Raw genomic sequence first — 19,199 nt, forward strand, 5'->3', positions numbered from 1 at the left:
TGGGTTATTAGGCTTATATCAATATGGGACAGAACTTTCATTATAAGACCTACTCCCTGATGAGGGGGTCTAGAAATCTGGTTAAACAGCAAGGATGAGGACAAAGGAGGGGGGCAGGGGACTTCCACTAAAATTTAAGTTGCAAACTAAAATTTCAAAACACATGAATAAATCTAATGCCAAGAGAAAGCCAATAAAATTAACAAATGACATACAATTTCACTGTAAATGATTTTAATTTTATAGAACAGTTGGATAAGGCTGTTCTGTTCCTGCTTTAAAAAGCTGAAAAGCAAGCTTCTAACAGATCAAAGCATTCCAGGTAAGTTAACTGAATCCCAAAACAAAGTTCAGGAATATTTGTATGAATACAAAAACATCCAGCACCCAATAAGGTAAAATTCACAATGTTTAGCATCCGATAAAAAATTAACAGGCATGCAAAGAAGCAGGAAAATATAACCCCAAGAGCAGAGAAATGGTACAGATACTAGAATTAGTAGATAAGGATATCAAAATAATTTTTATAACTATATGCCATATGTCAAGAAAATAAGTAAAGATCAAGCATATAATATAGAGACATGGATCATATAAAAAAGACCCCAATCCACTTCTGAAGATGTTAAATACAATGTTTTGGGTGAAAAGTACACTGGATGGGATTAGCAGCAGGTTAGATATTACAGAACAAAAGATTAGTAGATTTGAAGACATAGCAGCAGAAAGTATCCAATATGAAACACAAAGGAAAAAAAGGCTGCACAAAAAAACAAAACATCAGTGAGCTGAGGGACAAGTTCAAGCAGTCTAACATACATGTGACTTAAGTCTGCAGCAGAGGGGAAGAGACAATACAAGAAAATTACAATACCACTCAAGAACATAAATGTAAAAATTCTTAACAAAATTTTGGCAAATTAAATCTAACAGTATATAAAAATATGTCAAGACCCAGCAAAGTTTATCTCGGGAATGCAAGGATGGCTTAACATTACATTAAAAATGTAATGTAATTCACCATATTAACAAACTGAAAAAGAAAAACCATACAATCTTCTCAATACATGCAGAAAAACTGCTTGCTAAAATCCAATGTCTAGTCCTGATAAAAACTGTTGGAAAACTAGGAATGTAAAAAAAGAACTTACTCAACCTGATAAAGGGAGGCATTTTTTAAAAAAAGTATAGCTAACATCATACTTAATTAAAAACTGCTTTCTTCCTAAAGTCAGAAACAAGATACTTAATAGCCATGTATCCTTAAGCAATCACTCAACCTCTATGTAACTGTTTACCCACCTGTAAATGTCTATAACAGGGCTTGGTACTATGTAAGTGCTTATAATGATAATGATGATGGAGTGGACTTAGGGGTTGGAAGAGAGAAAACACAAATCTAGTAACTTATCCTCTTTGATTCTCAGAATCAATTACCCCACAGCTTTTGTCTCCGCTGCTCACCATTGTCCCAGTGCCCTTTAGAGGTCAAGTCAGGCATACGGAGTGGTGGGACACAGATATAACCTTCCTGTTACAGCCATAACACCTTTCCTTTCTTTCCTTCGTCCCTTGGAGTGAAAAAAAAAGCAAAGAAAAAAACACCACTCTATGCATACTCCTCATTATATTCCCTGGCCCTTTCCTCATTATTTAATTCTCCTTACCTCGCCCCACCCTTTTCTTTCTTTACCCATATTGCCTTACTCTTTATACCCACAGTACCGGCAGTAAAAGCTACAAGTTAGATCTCATGGTGTTCATTTCTACTGTAGGTTCAAGTACTGTATTTCAGGTACTTCATAATGTTGTACCTAAAAATTTCAATTAAAGAATCCTTTAAGGCAGGGGTCCCCAACTCCTGGTACCGGTCAGAGGCCTGTTAGGAACTGGGCCGCACAGCGGGAGGTGAGCGGCAGGTGAGTGAAAGAAACTTCATCTGCCACTCCCCATCGCTCACATTATCGCCTGAGCCATCCCCCCACACCCCCGCTTCCGTGGAAAAATTGTCTTCCACAAAACCCGTCCCTGGTGCCAAAATGGTTGGGGACTGCTGCTTTAAGGTACGAGCCAGAATACCACAATAGGCTACCACAATACCACAGAATACAAGCCAGAAACCACAAAAGGCAAGGCTTTGAGGAAATATCTGGAAGCAGCTCATTGTGAGCATAAAATTCCTTTGTAAAATGCTTTTTATACTCCATAATATATTTGGTTTTAATATAAAAATATTATTTTTCCAAATCCTTACATAAAATCAATATTGTAGGAGGATATATCATACCTGCTCTGTGGCTTTGGATACACCTCAGAGTGAAACAAATAATTTGACATGTGAAGTGCTGCTTCTCTTTAAGCATGCTTATCCAACACTGCTTGGCCCAGCATCACATCAACAGTTGGCAAAGCACATCTATTATTAAAAGAAATTCCTCTCTCTTGATTTTTAATTTCTCTGCCTCATGCTTAATCTTGGGTCTACATTTTCTAATATCCTAAGGTCCTTGATTTAACATCTTTGAAAGTTGTTGTTATGAATCTTGCTCAATCTTTGGCCTTTTTATATTATATAACCTTTTTACTGTGACGGATAACATACATATAAAAAAGTACACAAAGTACTTTTCTGAATAACAAAATAATTGTTATTCAGGTTAAGAACCAAAATAATACCCTCAGAAAGTCTCCTTGTGTCACCTCCCACGTACTACCCCTTCCTTCTCTATCTTGATTTCAATTACTATAATTTAGTTTACCTGCTTTTGAACTTTCATATAAGTGGAAGCATGCTGTGTATACTTTTATTTCCTATTTTATCACATTATGTTGAAGTCATTCTTGTGTCTATACTTAGAGAATTTTTGTGGCTGTATAGTATTCTATTGTACAAACGTGCCATAATCTGCTTACTCATTCTACTCTTCATGGACATTTAAGTTGTCCTCACAACTCGGCCATTATGAATAATGCTTATATGGACATTTTCATAAGAGGCTCTCAACGCACATACATGTACATGCATTTCTGTTAGGAATGGAATTTCTCGGCCATAAGGTCTGTGCTTCTTCAACTTTGGTGGATAATCTTAACAACTGCTCTACGTGGTAGTTATCAATTTACACTCCACCAGCAATGAATGAGGGTTCCCCTTGCTCCATATCCTTGTCAAAACACTATTAACCATCCTGGTAGGTGTGTGGTGGCACTGCATTATGGTTCTAATTTCTACTTTCCTGAATACTAATGAGGTTGAGCACTTTTTATGTTTATTGCTACTTGGATATCCTCTTTTGTGAAAGCCCTTTGAAATCCCTTCCCTGTTTTTCTACTGGTCTATTTTTCTTATTTATAGAAAATTCTTTATATGTTCTGAATACAAGCCCTTTATTGGATATATGTTCGGCTCTTCTACACCTTGCCTTTTCACGTACATAATAGTATGTTTTTGTTTGTTTGTTTTTTACATAAATGGAGAATGCTTTTTTTGTGTGTGATTTATTTTTGGCTATGTTGGGTCTTCGCTGCAGTGCGTGGGCTTCTCATTGCAGTGGCTTCTCTTTGTTTCGGAGCATGGGCTCTAGGCACACGGGCTTCAGTAGTTGTGGCACGAGGGCTTAGTAGTTGTGGCTTGCAGGCTCTAGAGCATAGGCTCAGTAGTTGTGGCACATGGGCTTAGTTGCTCCGAGGCATGTGGGATCTTCCCAGACCAGGGCTCGAACCCGTGTCCCCTGCAATGGCAGGCAGATTCTTAACCACTGCGCTACCAGGGAAGTCCCATAATGGTATCTTTTGATGAACAGGGTTCTTAATTTTAACACAAAAGTTATTAACCTTTTCCTTTAAGGTTAATGTTTTTGCTCTTTGGCTTTTCATTACTGCCTTATGTGAATTATGGCCTAACACTGCTACACTTCTGAATTACCATCTCAGACATTTTTGTATTCTTGTCTTCTTAGAGGAGTCAGCCAAGCATGGCTAGTGCAGCCAACACTCAGTCAAGGCTCTGGGTCCTTATTTGACTTTGCCAGCCTTGCTCCCTTGATATCCTCATGCTTTGAAGGGAAAACAGGGGGTGAGGGGGATAGAGTTCACTGTGTAGCAGAGTGACATCATAGCCTGACCACACCTCTTGTCCTAAACATCACACTTAATGTAGTCTAAGATCATGTCAGCTGACACACTGATGACTCACCTTGAGCTTTCAGCCTAGAATAACCCTAAACCTTTTCACATACCTGACCCATTGTGAACTTGCTCTTTTGCACAAAAATCCACAACTTTCACAGTTTAAACGTATTTGATGTGGACCAATATTTCTATCTTTATAATGTATTACTCAAAAGCCAATATGCAGAAATGATTTGGAATAAGGTTAAATGTTAGAGACTGTCTAAAGAGCAATCCATAATTGGCGCTGCCAAATGGTTCTATAAAATGTTAGTAAGTAGACTCTGTGATGTTCTTCTGGCCACCATCCTACATCTGGCCATTTTCACATTTTTAGTCAAAAGCGTGAATAAAGACACTGATGCCCTGTGTATCAAATCATGGCTGATATGACATTAGAAGAAACAGTAAAATAGAAAATTGAGCAATTTTCTTTTCAATCAAATTCCATTTTAATCTTTTTCTACTCAAAGTCATTTTGGCAACTGTTAGCAATAGAATACCAACTAAATAAATGTTTAACATTCATTACTTTCTCTTTTATATAAACTCAGCCTCCCACCTCTTCCTTTTCCATTAAGAGAATTTTCAGTTCTCTTTACTGTTAAAATTTCATACTTAATCCTCCTGGAATTTTCTATAATTCTGTTTTTTTCCCATTTCTAAAGTGTTTGTTGCACTTGTTCATACTGCTTAAACTTCTAGCACAGCAGTAACCTGGGGGCTTCCAACTCTGTCCACACTTTTTCATATTGCTTGTTCACTGTCTTACCCTGCACACACTTCCTAAACTTCCACCCAGCAGCTGAATCAGGAACTGACCTCCTTTCCTTGTTGGAGTCTCACCCAGTCCCTCCTGAAAAAAATTTACTTTGAGGCTGAAGTGTCAAGCTCAGCAGTAAACAACTTTTATCACCCCTTCAGCCTTGAGTTCTAAAGCCAATTAGAAAACAAACACACAGGCAGCTGTTAATCTGGGTGGGGGGGGGGGATTGGGGGAAGCTCCTCTCCTGAGCAGTCTCCCAATGTTGGCCTCACTTGGCTAGTTGGATACTGAGACTGGATCAGGATATAAAAAACATTCTTGGGGGAATCCTTGGTAGAGGAGGAGGGTTGTTTCTGCGCAAACTGATGTGCTAACAGACTTCGAGTAAATTACTCAATCTCTAAAATTCTGTGCCTTTAATTGTAAAAAGAAGGGTCAGAATAAGTTATCTTAAGGCCCTATTGAGGTTTGAAATGCCATTTCTAAGAGCTTTGTGTTTTCTTCTAGATTGTTCCAAGAAATTTCTTGCCAATAGAAGGGTCATATATTTTGTACCCTAAGCAAATACAAAATAACACTATATTCTTTCCCTAAGAAGGAATCTGTACCTCATCACACACACACAACCTACTGCATTAGACAAGTAAGGTGAGAAACAGTCAAGGTCAGTGTATCGGGAAGGGTTGGCAGGAGACAGCTATTTTGACACAAAGATTTTAATATAAAGAACTATTAAAGTACTGGAGGACTGAAAAGGCAAGAAGGGGACACTGAGGTACCCTAGCAAGAAGCAGTTATCCCTCCGAAGGCGAAGGAAACAAAAGGAAGAGTGGGGATTATTACAGTTTAGAAGCTGGGAGAAGGAATCCCCCAGAGCTGGACCCAGACTTTTCCAGTAGGAGTGCTGGCCAGCTGGTGCTCATATTTCTGAAGGAGTGCAATAAGGCTGTTTCTAGGTATGAGGAAAAACTGTAAACTAAAATAAAATGCTGCTACTCAGGCCAACTGTCACTGCCAGGGTGATGCCACTGCTGCACGAATGTAGACCAGGAAAAGGAAGCAAACGGTTAACAGGAAGTGCAACCTTATTAAATATAGAGCACCTCTGAGTCCAAGTTTCAGGAGTTAATACTTTAGAGTCAGAAATATTTTGAGAATACACCCAGATAAATAAATGTAATCCGCTCTATTGTTACATTCTATCCTCCTTGGCCTAACCTACTTACACTCCATTCTCACACATACTACCCAAATTCGCAATGACATAAATTAGTAAACTTTTGTAATTCTTTTAGAGGCTAGGCTATTTCTGACTAGGTCAGATTTTTGTCCCTGTCCTGAGGAACATGAAGAGATCTGGGCCTCATGGCAAAAGGTAATAGAGGTAGGTCTTGAGTATAAACACCCTTTGCAAAGCAACTGCCCTGGGAGAGGTTATTACAGGATCTTCAGGCAAGAGAAGGCTAGTTTTCTCAGACACGGAAAGCAGGCTTCCACCAAGAAGGAAAGCTCAGAATGACTGGGGTTTTAAGATTCTCAGCTCTGTCCATTTAGATGTTGCCATTCCTAGTTTCAGGGCGCTACTCTTTTCTAGTCCGTGTCCTAAATGAGACATTGACAAGGTTATGTAATTCTAATACCAGCACAAATAAAACTGTGTTCAATTTTTAGCTTTGTGGCATGAAGTAAAGTGCTATGAAACCATAAAAACTCTTGATTCTTTAAGACTTGATCTGAGAGTTTAAAGACATGAGCTTGTCATTTCCTTTCTGTAAATGTTAAGGAGCTTGGTCCCCCAAGGCACTTACTTCAGAAATCGTTTAATCACAATCACACAAAGTGTGATAGTAAGTTGATTAATTATGAGGCCAACACATGCCATGGATTACTAGAATCTTACTTCCCATTGGCAAGGAGCTGAAGAAATGACCAAACCCAAATCCCATCTTTGAAGGTTCCCCCCACCCAGGATCCCATTCTGAGTAACGATTTCTTATATATCAGTCCAATCAAGAGACCAAAACCACACCAGTATTTTAACAGATAATTTAATGGAAAAAAATTGCTAACCAGATGTTGAAGAACTGAAAAGGCAAAAAGGGGACCCTGAGCATCAAAGAAGTAGTAACAATGGGAAGCAACTATCACACCTAGGACAAGGAATAGAGCAAAGAGGATTACTACAGATTAGAAATTTGGAGGAAAGACCCCCATGCACGTGGGACTCAGATCTGAGGAAGGGATTGAAATCTTTGAGGGGGTACAATGAGGCTGGTTCTAAGAGAGTAGGAAACTATAAACTGCGACCAACTGTTAATGCCAGGGTGAGGCACCATCACTATGGTGAGACAGAGGAGGACAAGAATCAAACAGGAAGCAGCAAGTCCTTTTGCCCTCCTCTAGCCTTCTACTCCCCTTCCCCTATAGGCAAAGCCTCATTGAGGCAGCAAGCTAGTAAAGAAGAAACGTGGTTTAGAGGTTCTGCCCCAGATTCACAAAGCAGAGTATATAAGGGTGGTATGAAGTCTAGAGATGACAGCTTAATAATCTGCAGTCCATAGGAAGCAGAGGGTAGCTGCAGAGTCAGGTTCACTGATTATTTGAAACTATTAAAGGATGTATATGGCATTTTGGTCTCCTTTCTGCACAGTGCCTGGTAAATAGCAAGAGCTTAATAAATGTGAGCTATTAGAGCTCACAGAAACCATCACATAGTTAAATAGAGATACCATACTTCCAGTTGCATGATTCTCTGCTATTGCCACTGGGATTCCAACAACCAGGTGCTCCTGTTCTTTCTCCATTCCCACACAGTGCAAGTGGACAGGGGAAAAGTGGAAAAAAATGCAGAGCAGTACCGAGGTAAGAAGCATGACAGAGAAAACAGATGACCAATTGAAATTATAATTGGGGAGGTTAAAAAAAAAGACAAGCATAGTGAAAAAGCACAGTGGATTAACGGGTTTACCTTCTGCCTAGAGAACTATTAGATAGCTGACTTGATGAGATCTAGATGGTTTTCACTGTTTCTATACAATGAATCTGTAGCCGTGGCTTAGGGCAGCAAGTAAACTAGTAAAAAGGTTATCTAGATGGGCAAAGCTAACCCAGATGGAGAGAATGGGTGGGTTAAGCTCAAGATAACTGGTTAGGCACAAATCAGGATGGAAGTGCGTGGCACTTACATGGTCTTGTGTCCTCAGCAGTGCTTAGTTCAGAGTTTTGAAAGTTCTACAATTACCTGGGTTTCTACCCTTGTAAAAGTCATACTTAAATGGAGTGTTTAGAGAATCATTAAGTTTTCAAACCAAGCCAAATTTGGCAGAGCCATGATCTGAGCCTAAGTCTATCTGACCCCAAAGTCTGCCTCTTAACCACCACAAACATGAGGTTCCTAACTACCCTTCACCCACAGATGCCACCATCATTATCAATATGGTCTTCACTCATTTTCCTCTAACCAGTACTAAAGACGGACACATCTGAGATACCTAATTAGTTGAATTAGGCCAACTGCAAATTAATTTTAAAATAATTAGGCCTATTGAAAATTAAAATTTAAGGATATAATGTAATTATCAACTAGCTACTTATTTTCCTTAAAGGAGGAAAATTACACTCTTGAAGACAATAACACTAACATAATAGTCAATAAAAATCCTGTGTTAAGACAGCTTTTCTCACTTAGGCAACATCTTCCTAACTCCAACTACAAACTTTCTTGAAATGAACAATAGCAAGAAAGTCTGATGGGTCAAGAATAACAAATTGTGTAAAACTGGTCTTATTCTTCCCCCACCAACCAACAAGGAATTTTATGCTCTACTGCTGATAGGGTGGAAAGCAGTGTGAAAACATTAAAACTTTACTTAGTTCCTAAAGACGGCATATTTTCAGAAGTTGACCAGGGCTTGTGTCCTTTATATATGTGCTCAAAGGGTATTTTTATTTTTATTTTATTTTATTATTATTATTTTTTTTGCGGTACGCGGGCTTCTCACTATTGTGGCCTCTCCCGTTGCGGAGCGCAGGCTCCAGACGCGCAGGCTCAGAGGCCATGGCTCACGGGCCCAGCCGCTCCGCGGCATGTGGGATCCTCCCGGACCGGGGCACGAACCCGTGTCCCCTGAAACGGCAGGCGGATTCTCAACCACTGCGCCACCAGGGAAGCCCTCAAAGGGTATTTTTAAACTCATTTTACACAGCCTGCTCTATTCACTAGCATGTCTTCTCTGACCCTCTGCTCATGTATTCTCTGAAATGCTTTCTATTCTCTATTATACACCTTTAACTCCATTTATTTTTCAAAATACTCATTCTTCAAAATCCAGCTCGTGTCTCTCTCCTCAATGGATGGAGCCTGTAAGACGGTTTCAAATAGCTGTGTTTTTAAGGAGTCCCTAAACATGATACAATGGCATCTCCTCAAGAGAGAAATTTTAGAATTTCTGAGCTAGAATTGCTCAGGAATGAGCTAACAGTCTACTCTCCTTGTCTCCAATAGGTAAAGTGCCCTTACCCCTTAGTGTAACTTATCTCTAAGATCTCTTCCAGCTCTAAAATTATGTCTTTATGGTTCTATCGATCTAAATATTCCTTCAAACGGTGCGAAATATGTGTATAAACCATTAAATTCTCAAACGGTAACAGAGTTCAGTCAGAACTTACACTGGAAGATCTGAGGCCAAGTGCTCACCTCAGTTCAGGTCAGAACAACAACGACCAACTCGGTTTACTGTCCACGTCTGTGGACTGTACCGCGGATGATGGGTTCACTCCGGGCACACAGTAGGCCCCAATTCCGGACAGAAGCCTGTTGTACAACCTTTCTATCCTAACACCAAGACCTGGCCCTTACTGGTTGCTTTACCGTCTAGAAACAAAGCTGGGTAAAATACCTCAATCCGGCATCACCCCCAGATGCGCGCCGCGACGGGGACCGGACGATGATGCGGAGCAGTGATGCAGGTGCGGTGTCCACCTTGTTTTCCTCCCGGAGCCAGTCGGAGTCCTCGGCACCGGCTCTCCGACAGCCCCAGGTGCCCCAATTCAGCAGCCACCCAGCTCCTCTGCCCCCAGTTGCCCGCCGCGACCCCATTCCCTGGCTGTCCGCCCCGTCGTCCCTTGCCCCTGGCCCTAGGGCACTCACCATCCCAACACCAGGCCGGTGGTCACGATGAAGCAAGTAAAGACCACCGCGATGTAGAAAAGCGGCGAGTACTCGTAGAGCGTTACTAGAAACACCGCAGCCATCAGGGTCTCCTAAGCTAAGCCGGGCTCCAGCCGCTGAGCCCAGTCTAGCCCAGCCGGGCCCTCTCGGCCAGGGTAAAAGCCACCTACGGTGCCCCGGAGCGGACAAACTTTGTAGATCCGCACTAGCCTGGAGCTCCTGCAGACTAGATAGGGGTAGCCTCGCGGGCTGCGGGAGCCTACGTGCCAATCACGAGGCGGCCAGCGGGGCTCGCCCCGCCCCTCCCACTCCTGTCCCGAGTTATTGGCTTCGCAGCGGGGCGGGGCCCCGACTCGCACCACCCCTGGTGTACAGCTAGCGTCTTATTCCGTGGTCTGTCCCAGCGGTCCGCGCTTGTCTGCGGCAAAGTCTGAATGGATGTTGGTGCCAACCCCGCCCAAGACTCAGGTAGTGTTTTCTGATGCCAGAGACAGGAGGCACAGTCCGAAATCCACGTCACAGAGTCAAAATCCTGAGATCCTGCCTATTACATCTGAGGCGGTTGTGGGAGGAAGAGGGCGGCCGGCATCTCAAGTTCTACAAAGTAAAATAACCCCACACCTACTCTTGTTTTATCTACAAAACTTACAAATAGGCACTGTACGAAACACCAAAAAGAGTCTCACAAGCAGTTTATAGGAGCCTTGTCAGCCTTTTCAAGTTCGATTTAATGCTAGAGGAAAATTAGCATTGGGTGTCAGGATTCTCAGAAATAAATCAACTGTCCTCCCATATCCCTTTCTTTTTTTCTCCCCTATACCCCGCAAATTAGAATTAGATATTTGAATGTTTTTTGTATTAATTTTCACCTTAATAATAATTTTAAATATGTATTATGTGTATGTGTATATATGTGCATATATATACATATATACAGTTGACCCTTGAACAACGCAGCTTTGACCTGCACAAGGTCCATTTATAGGTGGATATTTTTCAATAGTAAATACTATAGTACTACACGGTCTGTGGTTGGTTGAATCTGTGGTTGAAGTATCACAGATACCAACTAAAGTTATACCCGTCTCTCTCAACATTTCTACTGAGATCTCATCGGTTTGCGTTTGGTCCCAAGGCCACACCTAGCTGCCACTGAGTCAGGGAAACGCAGCATCCCCGCTACAGATCAGGGATTTGTTACCACGGAAGAAAGGGACATATGTCAAACGTTGTATCAATTTATGTTCCCTCCCTTTTATCCTCGGTTTTGTCATAATTTGATATTGTCACTTAACAAAATCTTGGCTAATGTGAAAGGCAATTTTATTTCAATAAACAATAAAGAATTTTCATAATGAAAACAAAAATATAAGGAGTTCCAAGTTAAAGTGGTATATTAAACATATGCCTGTAAGTTTGCTCTCTCCCAAAACTCCACTAAAACTACATCGAAGGGATTTAAAAAATAAGTCAACAAAAACAAGAAGAACAGGAAATAAAATAACAGCAGCAACATATTGGAAGATGGAAAACAGATGAACAAGGATAATTCACTAGCCAGGCTATTAAAGACAAATCCCAAACCAGCAGTGGAGAAATAGACCCAACCTGACTCACACCAAAGAATTCTCAGAAAAAAGAACAGGAACTGACACAAATTTAACACAAGCCCTTATTTTTCACTTGGATAACTGCTACAACCATTGAAACCTGTAATTTTATTTCCAACATAGATTCATTCTAGTACATTCTACACAGTGCTGGCAAACATTTTCTTAAACACACATATATATTTTTAAACAGATGTCTTATTTCACTCCACTGCCAAAAATTCTTGGTTGTCATGCTGTATGTCCTTGAGAATGAAGTTCCAAGTTCCTTATTTAGCATACCCATCTCTCTATGACCCAGCTCCCACTTACCTCTTACTTATTCATTCAGAAAATGTTTATTGAGGGTCAAATATGTGCCAGACACTGTAGAAAGCAATAGGGATACAATAATAAGCAAAAAGTGACACATCTCTGTTCTCATGGAGTTTATCATCTAATGGAAAAGACAAACATTAACCAAAGAATCTTGAACAAAATATAAAGGCAAAATTATAAGTGCTATTAAAAATAGGTACATGGAGCTATGAGAGTAAATAATGGGGAAATGGGGAATATAAGGAAGATCAAGGAAGGCTTCCCTAAAGAACAGATGGTTGACCTGAGAGCTGATGGAAAGAGGTTTACCAGGCAAAGGGACAGGATGGGACAAAAAGAATTTAGGACAGAAGCTACAGCTTATGCAAAGGCCCTGTGGTGGGAAAATCATAGCATACCTGAGACAATGAAAGGCCAGCATGGAGAGGGAGGAGGAACATGCTATGAGATGAAAACGGAGACATAGGTAGGGCCCAGATCATACATGAGTCTTGCCATTTTAACTACTCAAATAACCTAAGAGCAATGAGAAGCCACTGATATGACTGAAGAAGAGAGTTTTATGGACTGAATTGTGTCCCCCCCCCCACCAAAATTCATATGTTGAGGCCTTAACCCTGAAATGTGACTGTATTTGAAGATAGGGCCTTTAAGTAATGAAGGTTAAGTGAAGTCATAAGGGTGGGATCCGAATCTAATGGGACTGGTGTACTTATTAAAAAAAAAAAAAAAAGACAACACCAGAGATTGCTCTCTGTGTGCACGTGTGTACAGAGAAAAGGCCATAGGAGGACACAGCAAGAAAGCAGCTGTCTAAAAACCACAGAAGAGAATTCTCTCCAGAAAGACTGCTGGCATCTTGATGTTGGGCTTCTGACCTCCACAACTATGAGAAAATTTCTATTGTTTTAGCCACCCAGTCTGTGGTATTCTATTATGGCAGCCCAGGCAGACTAATATAGGGAGCGACATTCTATTTGCATTTTAAATCAATCACTTTAGCTACTGCGTAGAAAACTTATTGGTAGGAGGCTGGGATGGATATAAGTGAATATGGAGATACCAACTAATAGATTCTTTCAAAAGTCCAGAGAAGGGCTTCCCTGGTGGTGCAGTGGTAGAGAATCCATCTGCCGATGCAGGGGACACAGGTTCGTGCCCCGGTCGGGGAAGATCCCACATGCCGCAGAGCGGCTGGGCCCGTGAGCCATGGCCGCTGAGCCTGCGCGTGTGGAGCCTGTGCTCCACAACGGGAGAGGCCACAACAGTGAGAGGCCCGCGTACCACAAAAAAAAAAAAAAAAAAAAAAAAAAGTCCAGAGAAGAAATATTGGTAACTCTGATTAGGAAAGTGATGAGGACTTGCAGTGAAGTGGATTATTAGTTAGAAGTGATTTCAACTGTGAGTGACTAAATAAATAAATAAATAAATAACAGTATCTTACTTGAGATAGAAGTTTATTTCTCTTTCAGGTGAAAGTCCAGAAATAGGTAATGCAGGACTGATTTAGTGCTTCACAGTGCAAGGGACCCAGGCTTCTCTTTTGCTCCACTATGTATAGCCCCCATTCCTAAGGTCACCTCATGGTCCAAGATAGCTGCTGCAGCTCCAGCCACCATGTCCAGATTCCTGCTAGCAAGAGGGAGGAAAAAGAGGAAGAATAAGACACCATTTCAATTTAAGGAAACTCAAAGGATATACGACACATTCTGTTGGCCAAAATTTAACTGGAAGAGAGGCTGGAAAATACAGTCTTTGCTCAGGGTGGCTGTGTGTCCAGTTAAAACTAGAAGGCTCTATTACTTACAGAAGGAGGAAACAGAGTTTGAAGGAGAGAACTCTTGTCACAGAAGAAGTATACAGGACCTAATGATGCATTGGACATGGGGCATGAGAGTAGCAGGAGTTGAAGTTTCTGGCTTCTTCTACCAGGTGAGTGGATGTAGCTGTCATTCACTGAAATTAGACCTTAAATCTCCAATCTCTCACCACTCATCCCTGTTCCCCTTCCCTCATTCCCTCCAAATACAAATCTTAGACCTATTGAATTACCAGTCTTCTAAAATACATTAGAGATGCAGGTATGTGAGGCCTGAAGCACATACCATTTGGGGGGCCCATTCTAGGAGAGTGAATACAAAATCACAAATACAAAATTAACTGTAAGGCCTTGGAAGGGGCCTATGCAAGCAAGTGGCCCCCAAACTTAAACTTCATTCACTTTAGGGTGCTTTAAGCCTCACCTTTACTTTATGTATCACCAAGAACAAAATTGTAAGATACCACGATTGCTAGGTGCATCCTGATTTCAGAGAAGTTAAAGTGTTGGGAGGAAATGAATTTTGAAATCAGTGAAAGAAACTATTTGCAGATTTCAGAATTGGCCATTGTATTAGTTAGGGTTTTCCAGAGAGGGAGGGAGAGAGGGATTCCCACAGTCAGCTCAGCCGTCTATAAGCTGGAGGGCCATTGAAGCTGGTGGAGCAATTCCTGTCCAAGACTGAAGGCCTGAGAACCAGGGGAGTCAGTGATATAAATCCCAGTGCAACTGCGGAAGACCGCTGTGCCAGCTTAAGCAGGCAATCAGGAAGAAAAAGGGGGCGGGATGGGGGCGATATCCTTCCTCTGCCTTTTGTTCTCTTCAGGCCCTCAACGGATTGGATGATACCCACCCACATTGGGGAGGGATATCTACTTTGCCAAGTGCACTGATTCAGCGCTCTCCTCATCCAGAGACACCCTCACAGACACACCCAGAAGTAATGTTTAATCTGAGCAATACGTGGAGAAGTCAACACATCATAGTCGTCACAGCTCTGTACATATATGCTCTTCCCTTTGCCTGAAAGCCCTTCTTCTTTCCTCTTCCCTCTCCTGGCGAACTTTTAGCCATTCTTAAGACTCAGCTGTGAAGTTCCTTTCTCTGGGAAGTCTTCCTAGACACTTCCCAACTCTTGGAGAGATGCCTCTCCCACAGCACCCAGTGTGGATCTATATAGGATCCCCCTGGCCCTGGTGAAAGCATCTGCTCACTAGTCCATATGGCCTACAGATCCCCAGCTCTCCGCGGGCAAGAGTGACACCTAATTGATGTGTGTGCCACCAGCACCTAGCTTATGTCTTGTAGCCACTCAACACCTGTTTACAGAAGAAGGAGAGGGATAGTGGGAGGGGGTTCTTCTCCAGAAGGTAACCTGGCAGCACAAAATACCTATATTAGGCTAAAAAAAGTATAACTCTCACATAAAAGGAAAGAATGGCTCTTCTTTATTATCTATAACTGATGTAATTTTGCTCTAGATAACCACCCCACTAAATAGTGGAAGGGTGAGAGGACAATGGGAGCTTAAACTTATCAGTTAAAGTTATCTTAGTCTCTTCAAGTTTAACTGCCCCTTTTGAGTAGCTGGTCTCTTTCAGGAAAATTCTTAGTCTCTCCTCCTTCTTCTCTTGTTTCTCCCTAAGATGGTATTCAATTGTACAGGGTATTCGTGTGATCTCACGGTAGGGTTGGGAAAACAAGCCCTCACTCTGCACACCTTTGAGTCCTCAGTAAGGTGATGCAGGTTTCATCTGGCCTTTTGTGGCCATGGGCTAGCAACCACTCCTGAGATCCAGGGTTCTAGACATTTATCTCTGGTTGTAAAGCCCTCAAGCACTAGCTTAGCTGGTTCACCAGACTGTTCACCATTTCCAGTGGTACTTCTTTAGGGAACTATGAATGTGTAGCTCCTCCAGCTTGTACCCTGCAGGCCACTGAGAACCTCAAGATACCAAATTAGGCCCCCTCTGCTATTGAACACTGTTGCTCCTGAGTCATATTCAAGGATGCGCAGAGCTAAATGAAAGGCCTCTCCTCCTTTCTCATAGGAAAAGTGGACTGCCTATTCCAATCTCCTCCTGCTTTCCTACAACCCCTCCCCACCCCCCATTCTGAAACTTCAGCCGGGGAGCCCTGCCAGAACAGGCTGGCTATGGCTGCCTGTCATACTTCGCCAAGCCCCTTCTTCTTTTTTTTTTTTTTTTAATTTACTTATTTATTTATTTTTGGCTGCGTTGGGTCTTCGTTGCTGTGCACAGGCTTTCTCTAGTTGCAGCGAGCGGGGGCTACTCTTTGGTGCAGTGCGCGGGCTTCTCATTGCAGTGGCTTCTCTTGTTGCGGAGCACAGGCTCTAGGCACGCGGGCTTCAGTAGTTGTGGCTTGTGGGCTCAGTAGTTGCGGCTCACGGGCTTCAGTAGTTGTGACATGAGGGCTCAGTAGTTGTGGCTTGCAGGCTCTAGAGCACAGGCTCAGTAGTTGTGGCACACGGGCTTAGTTGCTCCATGGCATGTGGGATCTTCCCGGACCAGGGCTCGAACCCGTGTCCCCTGCATTGGCAGGCAGATTCTTAACCACTGCGCCACCAGGGAAGCCACCCCCAAGCCCCTTCTTCTTCCCACGCTGCTCCAGATCAGAAGCGAGACTTTCTCTGCTTCCTACCCTCAGCAGGTACTTTCCTTATGTCATAGCCTCAGTTTTCTCTACCATATGGCGTATATCAAATGCCACTTTTAATTTTGCCAAGGTCTGGATTTTCAAATGTTAATGGAGCTTTACAATTTTATAAAACCTTTCTCCCTTGGTAGTGTCCGGCTTTTTCAAGACTACTGTGTTTCTTCGGATTCAAAAATCCTATTTTAGTAGTCAAAAGCTGCTTGCTTTCTTTTGCATTCCTGACATCACGGTTCTGTTTATCCTTTGAGGCTAATAAATACTTCTGAGTGACCAAAGAGAAGGTCTCATTAGAAATGCTAAAATTACTAACATGTTTTAAAAAATTATTTCTTTTATACATTTTTCTTGGAGCTGCCAATCCCTTCATTCATTTTATATGGACTTTCTATCTCCCATATTATCTCCTGGAAGGTCAAATTTATCTCTGTTTTGGAGACACCAAGAAGAATATGATAAGCATCATGACTTTGAGTTTCAAACTTTGAAACAATCACTGCACAACAGAATTGAATGAATGTGCAATTTGGGTGTGATCTCATAGATGACAGGAATTGTGAAAAATCTTATAGTCCTCTGGCAGAACCTAACCTCTTGTAGCCCATCGAACTTCCATGTCCCTCTAGTAAAAAAAATTTTCATGGTCTTTGATGTTGGGCTTTTGTCATCTGTAAGTACTAAGTGTTAGGAGCCCACCTGAAGCCTGCTCCAACTGAGCTGACACTGATGACTAATGTGGTGTTTAGTCTGTGGCCCAAAGCTTAAGGCATTCACCTAGAACAGCCATTCTCAACTGGGGGTGAATCCTCACCTTTGGGCCCTGACACCATTTGACAATGTCTGGCCACAGTTTGGTTGAGGGGCTACTAGTGTCTAGTGGGTAGAGGACAGGGTTGCTGCCAAATGCTCCCCAATGCCCAGCACAGCCTACCCACCACAGGGAATTATCCAACTCCATATGTCAATATTTCTGAAGTTGAGAAACCCTTATACAGAAAATTCTTAGTAGTTCTGGGCACTTCTCACCAAATCACTGTTTCCACCTTGGTCCAGGCCATGTATTCCCTGGATTACTACAATAGTCTCCTGGCTGGTTTCCTTGCTTCTCTATTTCCCAGTTGGTTCTTCTTTTTTATTATTATTATTATTATTATTTTATTATTATTATTATTATTTATTTTTATTTATTATTATTTTTATTATTTAAAATTTTAATTTTTAATTTAAATACAGAAAAATTCATTATGTCCAGTGTACAGTTCCTATCACCACAACCAGGATACAGAATGGCAGCTCAATTTTCAATGTCTGTATTATGCTGTTTGGGTCTGTTTGTCGCATGAGCCCCTCTGGGCTTAATCTGAGTCTTGGCAGTGGTTTATATTGTAGTTAAGCTCTCAAAGTCTTTGCCATGCTCCTGTGGGTGTGTTCTGCACATGTAGAACTTGGGTATGTGCTCAGTGTCAATCCAGTCTCTTCTCTTCAGGATTTCCTCTATACCCTCTGACTCCCAGAGGCCCCTTTCCCCGTTCTTCTGGCCTGAAAGATGGGGAGCTTCCAGAATATTTGCCCTCTACACTGCTGTGTCAGTCTGCATGACTGAGCCTGTCTTTCAGGTAAAGTGACACGAGAAAAGGGAGAAAAAAAAATAACTGGGATACTGCCATCAATTTTTGTATAACAGGGACCTTTTTCCAAATTCCTCTATGCAGAAAAATGGATTTTCTCTCACGGTTTTAGGTGCTTGAGCCCCTGCCCTGCTGTAACAGTGCCAACTTGATTGGTGTTGCCCTCAGGGCAGGGCTAGGAGAAAAAAAAGGGAGTTTCCTTCCACACTCTCCTTTCCCAGGGGCCCCTTTTCGCCATCCCCAGGCTAGAAGGAAGGGTTCCTTTTGGAGGTTTTGCTGTTGCTGCTTCGCTGATTCAGACCACTCTCAAGTCAGGCAGTAAAGGAGGAAAAAGAACTAGAAAACTTACCAGCACAATAACAGTCATTTGTCAAGTTCTGAGTTCCTGCTGTGTAAGGCCTAAAATGAAGGTGTAATATTATGTGTTGCCTTGATATCTGGTGAAATTGGGAATGACCTAATGGTGAGTTTCTATCCCCACTCCTCTCCCACGGACAAGGTCCCCTAGCCAAACAATCCTCCTTATCAAGGGGACCAGGCACAGTGCCTGCTTATCCCTGAGTACCGGGTTTCAGTTTCCTTCCAGCTCGTGGAATTATTCAAATAAGCCAGTCACATCCTCCCGCAGGACCAGGGGGCACCTCACCCTCTTGATGCTACAAAGCCTGCCTCCCACAGCCTCTAGCTGTTCACTCTGTTTCCCAGGGCATGGCATTTGGTGTTCCCCTCCCCCAGACTGTGAGTGTATGTGACTAAAAAACTGCTGTCAATTTCACCTGTCCAGTACTGGGTGTTGTGTGTTCAGCCATCTCCATAATCCTAGGGAGAGGATCCCTTCCTCACAAACAGGATGAAGAAGAGGTGATCAAAACACTTCCTTTCTCAATCCACTAGCTATTTTGCTATTATTCACTCTTCAGAGTACTCTGGTAGTTGTTTTTCATATTCTCTCCAGAGCTTTTAGTTGTAATCAATGGGAGAGAAAGACTGCAACTTACTTACTCCATCTTGGCTGGCTCTGGAAGTCACTTTATCCCTACAGTCT

General features: G+C 42.1%; 1 protein-coding gene across 2 annotated transcripts in view; it reads right to left on the reverse strand.

Annotated features, from left to right (window-relative positions):
- Positions 1-10,334, reverse strand: part of CGRRF1 (cell growth regulator with ring finger domain 1) — a 31,122-nt gene extending 20,788 nt beyond the window's left edge. The window contains exons 1-2 of one of the 2 annotated variants that reach the window (XM_067028459.1): positions 10,086-10,271; positions 1,465-1,571 (exon numbers count right to left, since the gene is read on the reverse strand). Coding sequence is in view for 1 of the 2 variants with exons in the window: in XM_059055722.2 (XP_058911705.1) it covers positions 10,086-10,189 (104 nt within the window). In the remaining variant the exon portion in view is untranslated. Of the gene's footprint in view, positions 1-1,464; positions 1,572-10,085 lie in introns of both variants that reach the window. The other variant, XM_059055722.2, reaches the window with a different exon arrangement.
- Between the last annotated feature and the right edge of the window lie 8,865 nt (positions 10,335-19,199).

This window comes from Kogia breviceps, chromosome 3 (genome assembly GCF_026419965.1).
Source record: "Kogia breviceps isolate mKogBre1 chromosome 3, mKogBre1 haplotype 1, whole genome shotgun sequence".
In the NCBI taxonomy this organism is placed as follows: Eukaryota; Metazoa; Chordata; class Mammalia; order Artiodactyla; family Physeteridae; genus Kogia; species Kogia breviceps.